Source organism: Manacus vitellinus, unplaced genomic scaffold (assembly GCF_001715985.3).
Source record: "Manacus vitellinus isolate BGI_N305 unplaced genomic scaffold, ASM171598v3 scaffold_13_pilon, whole genome shotgun sequence".
Lineage (NCBI taxonomy): Eukaryota > Metazoa > Chordata > Aves > Passeriformes > Pipridae > Manacus > Manacus vitellinus.
Genome location: NW_021938999.1, coordinates 3,156,809 through 3,176,738, shown reverse-complemented (window position 1 = coordinate 3,176,738; position 19,930 = coordinate 3,156,809). Strand labels below are relative to the sequence as shown.

Here is a 19,930-nt window from a genome sequence, read left to right as displayed (position 1 = left end):
AGGTTTTCACAGTAGGGTGAGAAAGAGTATTAATAAGAAAGTCTTGGTTATCTGATGTTTTTCTATTGTACCTAAATAAGAAATGCTCTTTCCGATATTCCTTAAACTATGATTATGCATAATTCATAGCAACAGCTGCTATTGGAAACAAGTCTGCTTCTCCAGTAGTGCGTGTATGCAGGGTAATGCTTATTTACTGTGCTCTAAACATGATTTTAACAGTAACAGATCTATATAATCCCAAGCTCACTAGGAGTGTATCCTGACTAGGCTTTTATCCAGGCATCATAATGTTTCATAGGCAAAAATTCAGAGTCAAGTCATTTGCACTCCAGAGAGCTCTCCCTATGTAATTGAGCTCTAGGCCTCAAGGTGGGTTTCTTTCTTCTGCAAAATAGTTAGCAAAACTTTTGGAAGTTCCTGTGAATTACTAGTGCACAATGCCACATAAGTCTTTTTCACTAGGCCAATAGGAACAACTTCTCAACATAGCAAAATTTTTTCTTTCACTGACTCCATGTGAGATAGATCTTTCTTTGCAGTGATAGTGTATGAGGCTGATTGCAAAATATCAGTCTACTCCTAGAATACCAGAAGTGGGGAGTGTTTCCCACCATTTACCAAGAACAAATACTGGTAATGATAGCAACACCATAACTAGGTGAGAAATAGGGTGAGACAGTCAGATAATTCCTTTTTCTTCCCATCCAGAGACAACTCTATCTAGTCTGTCCTGTTCCATGTAACACACTTTATTCTATGTTGTCCCCACATAAATACATTCATGGTTTTGTTTTGTTAGTTTTTGTTTGCTTGTTTTGGTGGTGGGTTTTTTGTGGTTGTTGTTGGGTTTTTTTTGTTTGGTTGGTTGGTTTTGGTTTTGGGTTTTTTGTTTGGGTTTTTTTGTGTTTTTTTTTTTTTTTTGTTTGGTTTGATTTGGTTTGGTTTTTTTTGTGGAAATACATTCATAGTGGAAAACAAATTGTTTCTGGGAAACAGGATGAAAAAAAACCATCCAGATGCAGTTACAGAAGGCATAGCAATGACAAGTGCTTTAAATGCATATAGGTCAGATCAGAATAATCATTCTGAATTGTTTTAGATCCTATTTTATTTTATTTTATTTTTTATTTTTGTCTTGTTCCAACATCAAAGTAGTAACTGGAGCTATAAAAGACTGTTAATTCCCAGAAATATTTTGAGCCAAGTCTGTTACTTTTTCTGGCCATCTATGCTTGCCAAACGTGGTTCATGTTGTTACTGTGAAATGCTAACAGTCTTCAAGAGCAGGACACCAGCTGCTGAAGCTTTCAGATCCCCAAACAGGAACTCTAGGCTTATTCCACTGAACTATAAAGATATGTGCAATGTTTATCAAGTGAAAAAAAACCAAACATTGTTTGGAGATGAGATTAGATTTAATATATTTCAAACTACTATCTACACTAACTTCCTGTGCTGTCATTTTTTAAAGTAGAAACACTCAGAACACAAAAGCATATTTTTTTCTTGATCAATTCTAGACTAATTATATTAAAATTATTTAATTCTCAGATATGCAACAAAATTACAACAATTTAACAAGTTACTCTATATCAGATGAGGTGTAGCAACTACCATATTTTTGTATTTTGAGCTTCTTGCCAATGTCCTCAGATAATTCAGCTTACTGAGATGTGATAAATCTGATTATGTTACATTGCTGTAGGCTAAACACACGCACATGTAAAGTTATGGCAGAACTCAGCTCATACAAGATAATATGGTAAGCTAGCTTAACCTGATTGTGTATCTTGGCCTATTTTCAGGGAAAGGGAAAAAAAATAAGCTCTGATCATTTTGTTCTTTTGTTCCCAAATGTGCAGAGTTTGCAGATGTGCATTTATTTGTTATTTCTTAGCTGGGAACAAAATCCTTTTATGCTTTAAAAACTTGGTGCCATTTCAGCAGTCCTGCGTTATTTTCAGTGGGAACTTAATGGGCAAAAGGAAAAATAGAATCCTCTCAGAAATCCAGCTGTGGGAGCATGGGAGAGTTCAGATGGGATCAGTACATCCCATCCTAATGATCTGGAAGATGTAAATGAGGCTATATTTGCTTCAAGTGTCCCAATACGTGCAAATAAAGCTATTTCATATTGGTGCTCAGCTACTATGATCAATTATGTGAATGACTTCCTTCACGTGCCAAAAGTAATCCTTTCATGAACTAGCTTTTCCGGACACAAAGTACTAGAGCTACCTGTGCAAATGAAAGTAAGTAATATTACATTTTGAAGCTTTCTTTTGATTATTCATTCTTATATATACCTTCTTAGGGAACAAAGTTTATAGTGATATGTTAATTATAATGGTTCTGCTGTGTCTTAAAAAATTATACATGCAATATTAGAATCAAATTTCTCAGAAAACCAAAGAAAATTTAGTTATTTATACTAACCACTATTATTTTGTGACAATTTTAATGATCCTTTATTTAGTTTAATCTTTGATGCAGAAGTGAGAAACTGTCATCACTTAGTTTCTGTAATCTAGTCTTCACATATCACGAGATTGTTGGGCTGAATTTAGGAGTTAGCAAGAAGATTGCTTTTCCTATCTATCTCAGCAGTTGTCACCAGATTCTATACAGAAAACAAGAAATTGAAGGAAGGAAGGAAAGTATCGGAATAGAATTTTTGAATCTATAGATGAGGAAACTTTTTTACCATCAAATTATTTTCATCTTACCAGCTGAATTCTTCAGTATCATAAACAGAACATGTCTGTACCAGATGGAATATAAAACATATTTAGAAAGTCAAATTCCTCTTTATGCAGTCTAACACAGACCTTATTATAGAGACAAAAAAGAGACTCAGTCCCACAGCAGTCTGATTTTCCGTGTAACCAACTGATATAAAATCAGAGAATTAACTGTAAGAAAGGCCTAATGCCACCACTTTCATCCTCCCATTGTTACATTAACCTTGAGTGATATCACGTAAGTCATATTTTTTATAGCATATTTTTAATATTTTTATAGCAAAAGGATAAGACGTAAGGGCTAGAACCTCACACAGACTTTCATTAAAAAATCAGTTTTTCAACATATTGCCTCTTTCTGAACAAGGGGTATCAGCTTTGCTCGAAAGAAGACATGATCGGCTGACCATCAGTATAAGGAAACCATCCTTCTCTCCAGATAATAGGTGCTGTAGGGGCTACCTACTTAGTTTCACTAATTTGGAGAGATGTTTCCTAGATTAGTCTTTGCTCCTTTCAAGAAACATAAGGCTTCTTCTAGATGGACAAACCACCACTAGCTGCAAAGTTGTCTTTAACCAGTAGAAGAGAAAGAGAATTCCAATCTCTAAAGTAAAAACTGTCTATATACAATTCAGCCAAAATAATACCAGATGTTGAAATTCTGTTGTGGGTATGCTGAAACCACTCATCATTATTCCTCTCTATTGACCTCTGCTTGCACAGGTCATTAACAAAATAAGTTGTTATCAAGGGCACAGAACTTGAGATCCAATTTAATCACTGTTTCTATACATTCTTAAATATTCTTACTTTATTTCATGAATATAGACCATATTGTTAGGAAATATAGCAGGACACTGTCTGAGTTCAAATGCTAAGTATGTTTTTTTTTCCTTCTCTCTTGATTCTAAAAATCCTGAACTCTTTTGTTGTTGTTTGTTTGTTTTGTTTTGTTTTGTTTTTTATTTTATTTTTATTTGCAGCCTCCTCTACCAAGACAACTTATGTCAGTTACAGCAATCAGGCAAACTGAGCAGGGATGAAATTTACTGGAAGATCTGCAGGATTGGATCTTGCAAACATAGACTTTACCACTACCAGAATTCAGTCCTGAAAATGTCAGTAGACTACATTCAAATAAATAGTCAGTCTCCTAAAGAACAAGGATTAAACAAGAGGCAAAAGGCAAAAAGAGACAGGGGAAGGAAAAGTCCAGTTTTATAACATAGAGGCAGAGTGTCAAACTTCTGAACTGTTCACTCACAAAAGGAAGCAAATCACAAAAGGAAAACAAATGTTAGCTTGTGAAAAAAAATGCTGTTGAAATAAATCATGTCTGATGTTATATTTGTAAGTACTTTTTTGTGACTGTGACAATTTCCTTTCCTGTCCTACATTGTTCAACTCGTAAAAGAAGATGAGTTTGTTTCTTGTGACGGCTGACTGAATTAAGTCCTGGGTTATGCTAAAATAAATGCAATGGTCAACGCATGCTAATTTTTATACAAAATAATTTATTTCTAATAATAAAGGAATGTTTTGCAAATGTTGAGACTTGTTTTGTTGCAGTTTTAAGGGAAAAAAAAGTCTTTACACTGTTGTCTATTGTTTGTTTAGAATGTGCAGTAAAGGTGGGTGTACAAATAAAATAATAATCATGGCATCAGAAGAATGCAGTGTAAACTCTAAGCATGTGTGTGTGTGTGTGTGTGTGTATGTGTGCACCCGTGTGTGTACGTACGTGCATGCCTGTCTGCATGTGTGTGTGTGTGTGTACCCCGCAGCGTGTGAATTTATTTGTTCAAAGCTTTGTGACTATATTTTCTAATGGAAGGATTTTTTCTCCCTTCTCACCCTCAAAGTAAGTGCATTTTATATGTTTGTAAAGTAAAGGAGTCCTGATGGTAATTATTTTGTATCATTGTATTATATTTTCGAGTCTCCACTAATAATTTGGATCTTTTTCGTTTCTGGAACTTACAGTTTGTAAGACTTTATGACAGCCAGACTGGATTAAGCTGAAAGCCTATTCAGCCTAATATCCTGTCTCTGACAGGGGAATGTAGCAGTTGCATATCTCAATAAAGGTGACTTTGAAATAACAAAAGAGAAATCAATGGAGAATTTGGAAAGCAGAAGCCTAGTGAATATATGTACTATTGCCTTATAAACACCTACAAATCAAAGAAATAAATGTCCACCTACAATCTTCACATCTTCTAACTCCCATGATTGTATGAGCATTAGAAATTATTATGCAAAGAGAAAGAGAAATTCATATAGATATCTATCATGTTAATAAACCCGTCTAAAGAATTTAAAAAAGACAGCTAGGAACTGTCCACTTTGTTAATATACCTGTGATGTTCTTTAAGACTTTTTCACTCCGTACAGTACTTATCATTCGTCAAATTGATGGGTCTTCACATTCAGCTGATTATTAAATGTTATGTCTCCTGATTTAGCCTGGATGGCTCCTTGTGCTTTTATCCTCACAGCAGCTGTATTTTTATAACATATCTTAAGGGAGCTGTAGTGGGTCCTAAATTACATGAATGAAAGTTGAAGTATCTGAAACTGAATCTCTTTCTATTGCAATGTCAATATTTAAACTAAAACACAGTCAGCAACTGCATGACAGTGAGTTTCCATTTTCAAAATATTTGATAAAACATTCTTAGTTTCCCCCAGAAATTAAATGTCTGAAGCATTATCTGATGATTGCTTTGGTATAGTGGGGTTTTTTGTGTTTGTCTGTTTGATATTTTGTGTGAAATTTCCTTTTTTGACTATGCCACAAGCACATCAAAGCCAAACCTATAAACTAACATATACTTACTTCTAAGCATATAGGTAATGCAGGCAATGCAGTGAGACCTGCAAAAAAAAAAAAAAAGTCATAAATAAAGCAATTCTAGTTCTGTTTTGTTAGCTAATATCTCAAAAAAATTAAGTTTTCATGTAAAAATGGATTGATGTTTTAACAAGACAGACTTTCATGTCTAGGATGGATTTCCTAAAAGACAGAGAACCTGTTTTATCTCAAAAACAATATTTTAAAACCTTTGAAAAGTTTAATTTTCAATCCAGAAGAAAAACAGTTTTAAATATTTTGAAATATCTATACATAATAACTTCAGCGTAACAATATACACTTGAAAAAGCAGTATATGGGAATTACCTTTAAAACACATTTCATATGCCCATAAACATATTTTTATACACATAAAGTATATGATATATAAATATCTTCCAGTTTTACAGTAGTCCAAGAAAATATTATTCTGAAAAGATTTGCCAAGACCAATATACAACTTTTTTTTGGTTGAACAGTAGGTTAGAAATGCAAATTATTCTATGCATTTTCTATATAATTCTATCAAAAACATGGAGTATATTAAGACTGTAAGTCCCACTGGTATTAACATAACTAATCAGATAAATGAGCATGAGAATTAGAGAACATCACTGTTCTACAAGTTTCGCTTTGATAGCGTAGTTATGTACAGTTTATGCAATTGCATGGAATGGTCCACTCAGATTTCACAGACATTCAGTAGCTGAGATCTTGAAGTTTAACTGTTATGTGGGCACAGTAACTTTTTTTCCATCTAAAATTGTAAAAAGTCTTTATTGTACAAACTTAGGCTTTAGCTCCAATCATGGAGAAAGAGACTATTCAATTGCTATTACTAATCATTTTTATGTGATCATGCTGAAGCAACTCCATCAAGAAACACAACTTCGTTTTACTGACATCAGAAATAAGTCCTTAATGTTGTTTTGTGTCTGCAGGATAGATACAATGAGATCTGAATGACTCTGTGCATCAAGTCAATGAACCAGAAATTAAACAGAACTTATAGACAGTACCTTAACTGTTCTGCAGAAAGGGTAATGAGGCACTTCGTCAAAAATCTCCTTTTCCAGAAATGCCTAAATAGCAATTTCCACAGAAAGGTTTTTAACTAACACCATTACCTCTCTTCCAATTAATAGATAATTTTTATTACTAAACAAGGAAAGAAGTTAAGTAAAGTATTCTTAACAGATCCAGTTCATAAATCTACTGCATTGGAAGACAACTTGCTCCTTTATGCATCTACTTAAAGGCAGAATATCAAAGCAGAAGACATAGAATAGTGGAAGAAGCAGCAACTTTTGGTTTGAAAATGCACATAAATGAACGAGCGTATTTCACCACCCCATCAGCCCTTAAATCAAATGACATCACTACACTTTTAAATAATTTGTGTGCCATGTGGCAAATTAAGAAATTATACAAGCATCTACAATTTCTGGTAAAATTTTAAGAGTAAAATACAATGACAGAAGAGATAAGCATTACTTTTCCTAGTTTCAGTAGTAACTAATCTAATAGCACCTTTAGTACTTGTCATACTGCAATTATTTTCATCCAGAAAACAAAATTTCATGTTTTATATGCATGTTGCATTTGCTGTGGATTATTAGCTCCTGCAATCTAAATGCGAAATGGTCTTTTTCTCAGCAAGAAATCATCTCTTTCAGACTTTCTCCTGAAATTTCAGTAGCTAATAGGAGACTAAGGTATATGTATCACTAGTCCTTGTTGTGTTCCTGGAAAAGTAAATTATTGTGACTAATGGGATATAGCAAATACAAGAAAGAACAGATCTTATCTGCCAGCTGCATCCTATACTTCTGAATATATGTAAGTTGTATTGCCTCCTTTTAGCTTCCTACTTAGCTTAAAATTTACCTTTTTACGTGGCTTAAATTTGCTAGTAAGATCATGAGAGCAGCAAAATACATTTGGTGGAAATAATCTGTTGCATCTGTGCAACAAAAACAAGCTGGCTGCTGAGAAAGACAAATTCATCTGGAACCATTTTGGTTATGATAAAGGAAATTGGAAACCTTAGTAATGACTCTATTAAGTTTTATCAGGAAATGAACTACAAATTAGGAGTGTGCTCCACTTGTTTGCGAAATCTTAAGAAGATTTTCAAAGTTTGTAAAAGGTTACTGTAGAATTTTTTGTACATTTCACTTTTTTTTTATGATTATAAATTCTTCTGTCACATTGCAACACTAAACTGATGGAGTGCATTACTTTTTGTCATTTGACATTACAGTATGATAAGAGGTGGTTAGCTTTAGCTCCCAGAAACTTAATATTTTTAGTGGTGCAACAACAGGGAAGAGAAAACAGTAGTGTCCCCCAAAGCTAAAACAATGTCAGAAGTACAGTAGGATGCACAATATCCAGAATGATAAACAAAACCTCTGTTTCCATTACACAAATGACTTGACTCTTGGTAGAAACAGAGCAATGTGACGTGCAAGGTAGTATGAAAAGAAAAATAAAAGAGCAGTGACAGAATCACAATATCTAAAACCCTCCAAAAGCAGCACAAAATGTTGAAAAGTTACACTATCGAAGCACTGTGTCAGCTCCAAAGGGTACATACTGCGTTCTGTCAAGGGCACATGCCATCCCCAGAGTGTGTGTTAATCTTACATATTCCACAGAACTGCAGTGAGAAAACATGACAAAATAATCAATGGGAGCCACCAGAGTTCAGGTTGAATGAGGTAGCAAATAAGAACATTCAGTCATTTTTCTTTGAAATTCAAGAAAATATGATGATGTCCAAGAAATACACACAACTTCCACAAAGACCTGCACATACAAGTGTTTTAACATTTTATTCATAATGCTGTGATCAAAGGTTGCAGCCTAACATAACAAATAAGACAGTACCTGTCTTTCTGCAAATGAATTAGCTCCTTCTCTTCTGCTAATGACTAATTCAGTGCTGGGATTTCAGAAAAACTCTGTGGCTTTCCTGGCCTGTCATAACTAAGTCTGAGAGGGAACTGGACATTATTTTCCAAAATAAAGAGAAAGATTTCCCGTAAAATTGAAATTTTCTATCTTAAAATAACTCTGAATTTCCAGATCATCAATATATTAAACATATCCAACTGAGTATACCTGACAGCTTTAACTACTTTCTGTTAGAATTGTGTCAGGGTTTTTTTCTTTATTGGTTAAATGTAGAAGAAACACACAACTAAAAACACACACACTGGCCTATACAAGCATTACAGAGTGTCTTGTTAGCACAGGGTCATCTAATATCTGCAACACTGCAAATGCACTAACTTCATCATGATCCCAAAGGAAGGAAAACTTAAATTGCATGGCTGGTATCACTTCCTGGTTGATGCACATGTGTCTTGGAGGCTCTTTGAATAACTGACAAGCCAAAGGTTAGCGTTGTTCTGCAAAATTTTTCTGCAAGTTTGATGTCATTAAGAATTACCATCTATAATACTAGTTTGAAAACCTTCCTTTTGTTTCCTGTTTACCTGATACAGCATGTGCTCTGTTTCTGGAAGCCTACTGTACTTCCCAAGTAGGCTGCAGTGTCTTTATTGTGTGATCATTATCACATCAATATCAAAGTACAACCTTTCAGAAAATAAACTAGTCTTATTTCATTTATAAGTTTTATTTTTCCTAATCTTGCTAGAGAGTTGATGAACTTTCCAATAGATATGGTTTGATTTGACTGGTCACAATCTTTCCTTGATACAGCTTCTAGTAGTTCTCTTGTACTCCCTGTAGAGCTCTTTGTCCAAGTACTGACTTCGGTATCATGGAAGAAAATGTATCAATGGAGTAAATACATGGCAAAAAAAGGATAAATATGAGGAATAAGAGCATGAAAGCCGCTTAAAGGAAGTAAGACAACTCCAGAAAACATTCCTGGTTAGAGAGATTACTGATTGCTTTCTTTTGGGGAATGGAATAACCACATCTAAAGACAGATTCCAAAGGCTGCTTCTGGAAATCTGCCTCACTGGCTGTTTTCTTAGAAAATCTTAATACTGATTTAAGACTTTGAATTGTCTCTATATTTTTAGTAGAATTTTAATAAAATGAAAAAAAAGAGAGTGAACAGGTGAAAACAAATGTTGGAGATGCATATGATATATTGAACTTATTGAACTTATGGGGACTTGTTAGTACGTCTGCATCAGATGAACCTATCCATACTTCTATTTATCTATCCATTTCTTTACATATCTCACATACTGTAGACTGTAAAGACTAAATCTCAGTATTGCTTTTCTACTTTTTTTAAATCAGATACACAGTTCTTATAGTGTTCATAGTTCTGAGAGGATACAGAGTTGTAAATATAAATATCTGTATATTCTGCCCTAGCTCCACATAGTTTTTCATCACAAGCGATAAACATTTCTAAAAGCAATGTTGTTTATTTCTTCACTTCTATAGTTCTTACACTTATCTGAAAATGCAGAACAAGTTCCAATCATTTTGATATAGCTGTTATCATTTCTTGTGAGAGCTTTCATCCTTTGTCACCGTCTACAGTGTGATGCTGAACAAGGAATGACAGAAAGATTAGTTTTATATGAAATTCAGGATATTTTTCACTGAATGATAGCTATGAAGCACACAATTTGCAAGATAAAATAATGATAATATTATTATTTCAAATGCCAGACTGGTGGTACTTTATAAATTACCGCCTAAAGCATTGAAAGTTTAGGACAGATGCCTTGAAAGTGTGTTCTAGAGGTAGTTTCAAATGTCAGTGTTTCAGAAACTGTTTCTTCACTTAAGAAAAATGAGCTGTTACTTCAAGAAACAGACTGCATATAAAACTAGAAAAGAAAGAAACAGCAGCACTGGCAACAACATAAATATTATAGATGAAAGAAAGGAACCACTTGTTTTCTTAGAAAGTTTGATTAATTCAGTGAATTTTATAGTTTTGTGTATTGCTTTGCCAAGAAAACAGAAATGAGACAGTATAGGTAATATGCTCATGAAAAGTAATCACACCATGCTTTCTGCTTGTTCTACCTACAGAGCAGAGTTACACGTACTTCAAGTCCTATGACTTCTTCCATGGTGTTTTTTTTCTTGAAAGAATCATTATCCTTTTGTAATAAGCCTCCTTAAAATACATCATGCTTTGCTTCCAAGAAAAAGGAGGGTCAGCCATTCATAGATGGATGACCTCTTTTTAATGAATCCTGTGTGTCCACTTGAAGGAAATAATACTGCCAAGGCAGCTGCTTGCACTTTTTCCATCACTGGATCCTACTGTATACCTCTTAGCACCAAGACATCTGACAGTTCCTGACCTATGTTTGATGAGATTGTGCTTGAAAGCCAGGTTTGCCCTAAGCAGGACTAATGACAGCAGAATGTTTTTTGTGGTAGGAAAACATTACTGAAACTATTCCCCATCTGGGTGAATTTCCTATAGATATGAAGTCAGGGATCAAAGCAAGAGCTTTTCTGGAGAGCAAGAAGTGTACTGTCAGCTTTTCTGCATGATACAATGGAGTTGAGCTACCAGCTGCCAGGGCCAAAGGGCTGGTGTGCTACTGATGCAAATGAGACTCACAGCTCTCTGCTGTGGGGAAGCAACACAATTCATGCAAAAAATTTTGCATAACATGGGACTTGCAACACATCCTAACCCAGGATGTAGATGTTATTGTTTATCCGATAAGGTGACAGTAACTGGTAGATCTTGTTTTTTCTTTCAATTAGATAATGACATTTCCAATAAACGAGCCCCTCCAACCTCACAGGGGAGTTTATGAAGTTAATTTTACAATAAATGAACTCACAGTTGCTTGTAGACATTAAACTGAAGACAGTGGCCTCAAGTAATTTTCAAGGTTCCAAAATATCTTCACTCATAGCTGTTTTCCACTGAATGCTGAATTTGACAACAATCAGATATGTAGTACACAGCCAGGATTGTAATTTTTCATGGGGCAGACTGGGTCAGGCTTTCAGAAAGGAAGTCAAAACCTTAAAAATGTAGATTGACTGACATAGCAGGTGTGAGACACTGGATTATAATATTAATTATTGTCTCGGAACAACTCAAGTGTAGGACCGTGGGGGAGGGACTGGTCAAGTTTCACGAAGGTGAGGTGATGCCCTATCCCATACCCCAGCCCCTTGGAGTCTCCTTGGGCAAACTCTGGGTATCTGTGCATCAAAACAGCCCAGGAGCACTGCCCTACACCACGCACCCTGCAGCCCCAAATGCATACCCAGATTGGGTAACTTAAAACCAGATGGGTTGGATTTTACTGAGATATATGGGCTAGCATGTGCTAAGTCATTGCTTTGTGGAAGTCATTGCTTTATTTTGGTTGAATATTGCCCTTAAACGTTGGCCAAGTTCCCTTGTTTTCTAAAGTTTACTAGTAAAAGTACCTCCTGAGAAAATGTGTGCAGTGTTTCTCATTTGTGCTCTCTATGTTTTAAAAGAACTGAGGGCTCTTCTAATGAGTTTGGCGGGTGAATTTTTGGATCCTTGCATATTTTTAAAGTAAAACTCCTTCAATAAGCTTGTAGCTTGGAGCCTGGGGTCTTACACCAGTTATCCCTCGTTTCTGTTCCAATATAAAATGCAAATAACAATGTGCTGACATGCAAAGAGATCAAAGTATTCAGTCAACCAGATCTTTGCTGAAAAAATAAGTGAATCTACAGAGGTACTATTCCTGCACAGAAAAAAAGTCACCAAAAAAACCCACAGAAAGTGTTCTGCAGTAAGATAAAACAAATTATCCAACATTCTGTGAAAATAAATTGGGATATTCTACAAAGAATTGCTGGCTGTTGGCATTTTGAACGTGATAATTTCCATATTTTATTTAAAATACTACTGAACCTGATGAATATTTTAATTACAATAAAATAGTAACCTTTTTTTCTACTATAGTTCTACTCCTTACCTAAAAACTTTTAGCTTATGACAGCAAGTAGACACTAATAGAAACCCAGGACATAGGCAGAAGTCGATCCATGTGAAACTGAAAATTTTTAGTCAGGTACTTCCGTGTATATAAAGGTCAAGTTAAATTAGCAGGTGCAAGTCAGCCCTCAGAGACCTCCAACAGAAGATGAGTGCAGCAATATCAGAAGCTGGTGCTTGTTTTTTATATGAGAGTCTCCATCAACACTTCAAAATATTTGATTCTGGCAATTAGTCCCCAGTCTGCATGCTCAGAAGCTGGCCCAAGAACATAAATCCATATAATCTGTTCAACGAAATACAGTCTATAAGAAGTTTAAGAAGGTCATCAAATACTGCATGCACTGTTCATACCATTGAAATACAACATCATTTATCTTTTTGAACTAGGTTCTCATGGTTGGAATACTGTAGCAGGATGATATATTCTAATTATTATCATTTAAGAATTTGCAAGCTGTGTAAGAACATTAGTTTGTATTTCATCAGCAGTATCTGACAAAGGTACTTTGGCTCATAGGACGTATATCCAGAGGAGCACAACTGGTGAATCATCCTTAAAGATAATGGTAGCAGTACTGAGACTCACAGATCATTTGTCATTGTTCAGCACTGCTGTAATTCGTCAATTTTGAGACAGTTTTTGAGGATAATCTGGGATTTTACTTGATTTTGGAAGCATTTTTTCATTCTCCAAACTACTGGTTACACCACCAGCCTGCAACTAAGATGCATCCAGCTTGTAAAACTCACTGTGTGTAATTCACAGAAAACAGGAAAGAAGTGATTGGCAAACATCAGCTCCACGTTGTAACAGTGCTATCTGTTTAACTTGCCTGTGATCAGAAACGCTGAGAGAACCCAAGATTAAAGAATTTCTCCAAAGAAATGCTATATGGTTGGTCTAAAGGTGTCTGCCTGCCTGCCTGGCCGTTTGTCTACCTAGACTTGTCAGGCCAGAGTGATCTATATGCAGCAGACACTGACCAATTGACCTTGCCATAGTAGCCTATGTTTTGATGATGTAACCCACTATCTTTTAACGATAATATGCATCTCAGATTTACAGGTGTACTCAGTACAGTCAAAGTCTAATAGATCTGAAGCTTAGGAACTGAAGGCTTTTCATCCTTCAGGAACTTACTTCTGTTCAGAGCTGTAGTGTCCCCCAGGGAGTCATTCAATGTAATGGTTTTTGAATGGCTTCAGTGATTTTGCTTTAATAGTAATGCCCACTAGGCTGCTCCCTGCACTTCAGGTTTTTTCCATGAGAAATCTCTGACTGACGTCTGCTTGGAGTTTGCTTTTTTTTTAGTTTTTTTTTTTCTAGAAGCTAAGAAAAGTCGAATTTTTTTATTCTGTGAATATGTGTAACCATGTGGCTCTGTATCACGCTTAAGGCTAATGAGCTAATGTCTATAGTTTAGTGTAGAAGCCAATATGACATTTCTGGACATTTCTGTGCATGTACAATGCATGGCTGATGGTAGTTTTTGATTATGATTTACTGAGAAGTCTTCTATAGATAGGAACATGCTTTTCAGAATGTAGTAAGCTTTATCATTTATGAAAAACCATAAGCACTAGATTATTCTCACTGTGAAGTTAATCAAAGGTTTTCTGTAAGATATTGTTGTATCTAAAAGTTGAGGGCATCTAGTTCTCCCTGAAACATCCAGGAGGCTACAAATTTAACAGGAAGGTTATAATTTCTAGGTCACTAAATTATCACTGTCTAAAAAAATAAACCTGGCTATTACAATAGCTTGCCTGCTGCATCCAGTTCCTGATCTGATATTTTCTGGGAAATAGGAAGAGATTGAATAGCTGAGAACTGTGATGGAGGTTACGACTTGGGCACGGTGCCTGGTACCTGTAGCAGTGCCACAGAGCTGTGTTATTTTGAGGTAAATGCACAAAGCAATTTAGGTGTTACAGTGCTGCACTCAAAGGATCAGCTTCAAAATTAAAATCCACTAAAACCTAGTTCAAACCAGCCTATAACTTGTTTTTAAATGGCCCTCAACTGGAGTGAAGCTCTTCATTGACCACAAACTGAAACCAAACCAGCAGCATTTCTCCAGAATTATAGTTCAGCTAAAATCATGATGATCCCAAGGGCAGATGTTTTGAATGTTTTCTTTGTGTGTATATATACTTCTGTGCACATATGGATTTTACAAGGGCCTTGAAGGTGAGTCTTCCTACGTTTCTCACCTGGCCTGTGTTCTTCATTCTCTACTTCAGAACTCTCTCCCCAGCCTCAGGCTCAGGTAGCAGTTTCTCTCCAGTTCATCAATCCTGAATAACAGACACAGGGAGAGGGGTGGGAGGAAATGGACTGGACCAAATGGTGCCCGTTGTCTGCACTTAAGAAAAGTTGAAAGCTAACCTTTGTTCTACTGTAGAACTCCTTGCAGTTTTAGTTGTAGGACTTTCCAGTAGGCCTGATTTGAAGGAATTTAAAGTTAATGAATCACCTGATGAGCTATTGATTACCTGAAATTAAAATAAATGGTAGCAAGTTCCAGTACATATGAATTTCTACAAGAACTGCCCTCCAAAAACTCAAGTCTATATGTTGGTTTGGCCCAAAGACACCTGGTTGTGTAATGCACAGTCTCAGGACTAGACACCCAGGTTTACAAACACTGTCCTGGATTCACACCATCCTGAGCACATGAAGAATAGATCATAAAACCTTTTCAACCTCAGGTCCTAATAACACAAACCTGGTCTTGTTTCTTGGATCAAAAAAAAAAAAAAAAGAACGTGTGACATCCTATTTCTTCAACATGAGTGAAATTATCTGGGATGTGAAAATTCAATATTCTAAGCAGGTCAGTCTTGTCCATATAAAATGTTTGACACCCCTTGAAAGACATTCTCTGAGAGGTCTTCAAGACAACATTTTGTGGCAGTTTTGAACATTTTTCAAACTATTTGTCACCAAATATTTATTTATTCTTATAAACTAACTGAAGTGTCTGAATCTAGTATTGACTATATTTACCACACAATATCAGGAGATAGATTTTATGTAAGAAAACAACAGTGAACAGAGTGGGAAAGTGTAGAAGCAATAACATATTATATTTAATGGAATGACTGAAGAAATAAATGAGGGATTTAAATACTGAAAAGATAGCTGTCTGGAGAGTTCATGTGATTCTAGGGTTATCTCAGAGGAAATTTAGAGGATCCTTATTTGGACAAAGCTAAGATCTTTTATGGATAAATGTCCAAAGACATTTTATTTAGATAATCCTCTCTCCTGCAAAGTACCTACGGTTGTGCAGCAAAAAAATTGTCATTAGGACCAGCAAGTGCAGAAAGAGCATGGAAGGATGCATCTCCAAAGCTTCTTGACATCTTCCTTGAGGAAACCTTTCTGATAATCAAAGATTTTCATAGACATTCCTTTATCAACACTGTGTTTGTAATGTGTAACAAATGAACTAGTTAAGCAGCACAAATCCTACCAAGAAGCTGTAAAATAGTGTTTTAGTTAACTCTCCAATAGTTTCACTTTTTCAGTTACACTGACAAAATTGAAATATTTTTCAGGAAAAATAGGTACTTGTAGACTGAGATGCATCCAGAGAGCAAATCTTTTGGAGAAGACAGATATTTCCATAATGAATACAGTTATCTTTAATATATACCTAACTTCTCTGCAAAAAAAAAAAATTCTCTTTGGAACATAATAAAATAATTCTTTCAGTAAATGGAGTAATTTAAGGATAAGGAAATTATATTATAATTAAGATGAATGATGAAATGATGGCTGAGAATATATAGCTAGTGAAACATAGATAAGAGAGTCTTAAACTTGACAAGTATTTTGATTATAGAAGAAAAATCCAAAGATTAATTCAATTAGCAGTCCTACAACATATGTTAAAGTATCACAACTGTGTTTACAATGAATATCTAAAGCTACCATTAGAGATAAAAGTTATCCAAAATGTATGAATTACAAAAATGCATAATGAACTAAAAAAACCCAAACTTACCCACTGTGTATAATGATTTTCTTCATGAAAAAGATTATCTGAAATTAGATCTGGAATCTTTCAGCTATTAAACAGTGAATTACCTTCTCAAAAAAAAACCCTCTTTAGGTTGATATAATTTTATTTAAAATATTGATAAAAATTCTGGCAAAATATTTCTTTAAAAATAAAGATTAAAAACACAGATAAAATAATTATAATTATATTAGCAGAACCACAAACTTATTAGAAGTCAACATCAACCTAGAGATATTTGCTGCTAACTATCTGCTAGAATTCTTACGGTAGAATGGAGAGAGTTGTATTTCTTTATTCTACATGGATGTAACCAAGGCAAAAACATGAAAGCTGTAATACATTCTGACACTATAACAAGTGGGGCCATGTAAATACACTTCTAGCTGGTCAAGGAAACTCACCTAAAAGAGACAGCAGAATGGGTATAATAGCTGAAGTCATAAGCTTGCCCAAAACAGGAGAAATTGCATCATATTTTCCTGTACCATAAAAGATATGCTTGAGAACTCAAACTAAGTTTGAAAGCTTGAACTTGACAGAAATCAAATAATTTATTGCAGATTCTTTATTATGTTTGTTGCATTGATAATACCTATTTTATATCTCGATATAGCAATCCCTCTCTTCTCCCTTTTTGGGAAGGCATGTATTTGTAATTTCTCCTTTGTGATGGGAAATGGATCTGTTTTATTTCTGAGCTTTTTAACATGTGTTCTATGAATGTTTAAGCAGGTGTTCTCTAATATATTCCTGATGTTTTGAAACTAAGAAAAATTTATGTGTTCGTTAAAACAACCCAAACAGCTAATTGCCTGCCTAGCTGGCATACAACATACTGGTGAATTTGCATGTTTTAATTGTCTTGAACACTTTTCACTCAAGAATATTAAAGATATCATAAATTTAAATAAGAAATTATTACAAGTGTATCATCTGGTTTAAAATACTTAGGTTAAAATCTTGTATAAAATGTTAAGAAGCCAGCAGTTTCCATTGACTTCAAGACTATTGAGCTGACATAACTCTAGCTTGCTCTATGTTCTGTAATACGTCACCTTTAAATTACTCTGTTCCTAAATCAATTCTCATTTTGGCAGATGAGTTGAATAAGAATACAAGGGATTTGTTTTTCTTTTAAACTTAACTAGCTGTCAGTGAGAACATAATGATACTAAAAGGGTATAGGAGATAATTTTTCCAAAGCAAGGACCCACAAAAAAATCCATATAGAATCTTTTTCTATGGGCAAGACATTACATAATCTTGATAATAATCACAGCTAGCAAATAAAAGCAGAAAAAAACTCACTATAATTTGCAACAGGCTGTATTCATGCAACTGTGTAATCATTGATCAACCACGCAGTGAAACGGTATATAATAGGAGTCACAGTGTACTCAATTAGAAACCAACCAGCGAGAATAATGCTTAGATTCACAAGGGGGGTTGCATGTAGTGGTACTTAAATTTTAAGCTTTTGTCTCAGAGGAAGAATCCACACACCTTAATCAGCTGCACAAATTCCTCAAGAACAGAACTGGGAGACTGCCTCTGAATGGGCTCTGCAGAAAACAGGGTCCTGTGGGGAAACATGACTACATCAACTAGTAGGAAATGCAGAAAACAGGAGGGTCGCCAAAATCCTTATCATGACAGCATAGGACCTTTCAGCTGCTAAGAGTTTACAGCTCTGACCTCTCATCAGAGACAGATGCATTTTAGGAATCCAGGATATGGAAATCTAGGTAACATAAATCTTTCTGGGAGACATGAGAGGAAGATGTCAGTGCTGAGGCACTCACAATTATCAATGAAGATTTTCACTTATCAGTGAAAGACTTCCCTGTCTTTGGAATCAATCCATTCCATAGTGTCTGTCCTCACAATGTAGCAACTCCTGGGTTATTGGGAGCTATGAACATGACATGAGAGTAGGGAGGAGAGAGAATGAAGCATGATCAGCCTCTGAATTGCTTTGCTATAAAGAAAATAATGATAGTTTTTTTGGGTTTCAGAGAGGAAATAATTGAGGTAATACCTTGGATCAAGATAAAGCAGCCACAAGACAGGTCTTTAGGATGTCCCTTTGCACCCTTACTGGGATATTGACACAATAAAATACTTCTGTAAAGCGTCTGTACACCAACACATGCAGTATGAGGAACATACTGAGATCTGTGAGCAGTCATAGGGCTTTGATCTCATTGTTATTACAGAGATGTGGTGGGATGCTCCCATAGCTGGAATGTTGTCATGTAATGTTGTCAGGCAGAAACTTATGCACAGAAAATTCCACTTGGATATGAGGAAGAACTTTACTGTGTGGATGATGACGCACTGGAACAGGTTGCCCAGAGAGGTTGAGGGGTCTCCCTCACTGGAAATATTCAAGAACTGTCTAGATGCAGTCCTGCGCAATGTGCTCTCGGACGACCCTGCTTGAGCAGGGATGTTGGGTCAGACGTCCCACTGTTCTCCCTTCCAACCTTACTCACGCTGTGATTCTGTGATTGCACCCTAACACTGATCAAGGGCTCAAATATTTTTCGTACAGAACTTACTCCCAATATGTCCCAATTGCGGAACTTTGACTCAGACTCCTGAGGACAATTTAGCTGTAAGAAGTATATGTGAGAACATCAGCCTAGTAGAGCCATGTGGGATAAGGATGATAAAGCTGCAGACAGAAGCAAAAGTTTTGAGATGATGAATATTAGCAGCTGAAGAATAAAAGATGAAAACTCTTAAATAAAAGACAGAAAAATCTTAAAGGAAAAAAGTAGGAGACAGCAAATCAGCAAGTGTCAGACCACTCCAAAGAACATCAGAGACAATCTTTTCCACCTGAGTAATATCCGCATAGCCAGCCAAAAGTCATTAACTGGCTTTTGGGAGAGGTGAGCACATTAATACCTAACCCAGCAGTTAATCTCAGCTATCTGTTGTGTGCGCTGGGCAGTAAGTAATTGTTTTAAACTAATACATTGTTTTATACAATGAAGAATAGTGATTTCACACAGTGGAACCTTGAAAGTATAGATTTTTTTCCTCTCAAAATATCTTTTCTCAATATATCCTGTATTGTCTTCTGTTTCATATTCAGCTTGTTAAGTGGTTTGGGATAGAGAATCTTTTTTCCAAACTTGCCCAGTATCTACATATTTAGTATTTTACCTGAGAGGTTCAATCCTTCAGTACTATTTTGATACCAAAAAAATGGATAATATTAGACCAGAAAACCCTGCAAGCTCTTAGTCTCCTTCTTGTAGAACTAGTATTAGAAAACAGATGAAGGTCAAGTCAGAGCCATCTGAATTAACATCAATCCAAAACTAATATA

General features: G+C 35.4%; 1 protein-coding gene across 3 annotated transcripts in view; it reads left to right on the top strand.

Annotated features, from left to right (window-relative positions):
* The window catches only part of GRM8 (glutamate metabotropic receptor 8), a 330,760-nt gene extending 326,074 nt beyond the window's left edge, over positions 1–4,686 (top strand). For all 3 annotated transcript variants that reach the window (XM_008926587.3, XM_018067986.2, XM_018067984.2), the window contains exon 11: positions 3,731–4,686. In XM_008926587.3, coding sequence (XP_008924835.1) covers positions 3,731–3,780 — 50 coding nt within the window. In that variant the 3' untranslated portion in view covers positions 3,781–4,686. The remainder of the gene's footprint in view (positions 1–3,730) is intronic.
* Positions 4,687–19,930: the final 15,244 nt, after the last annotated feature.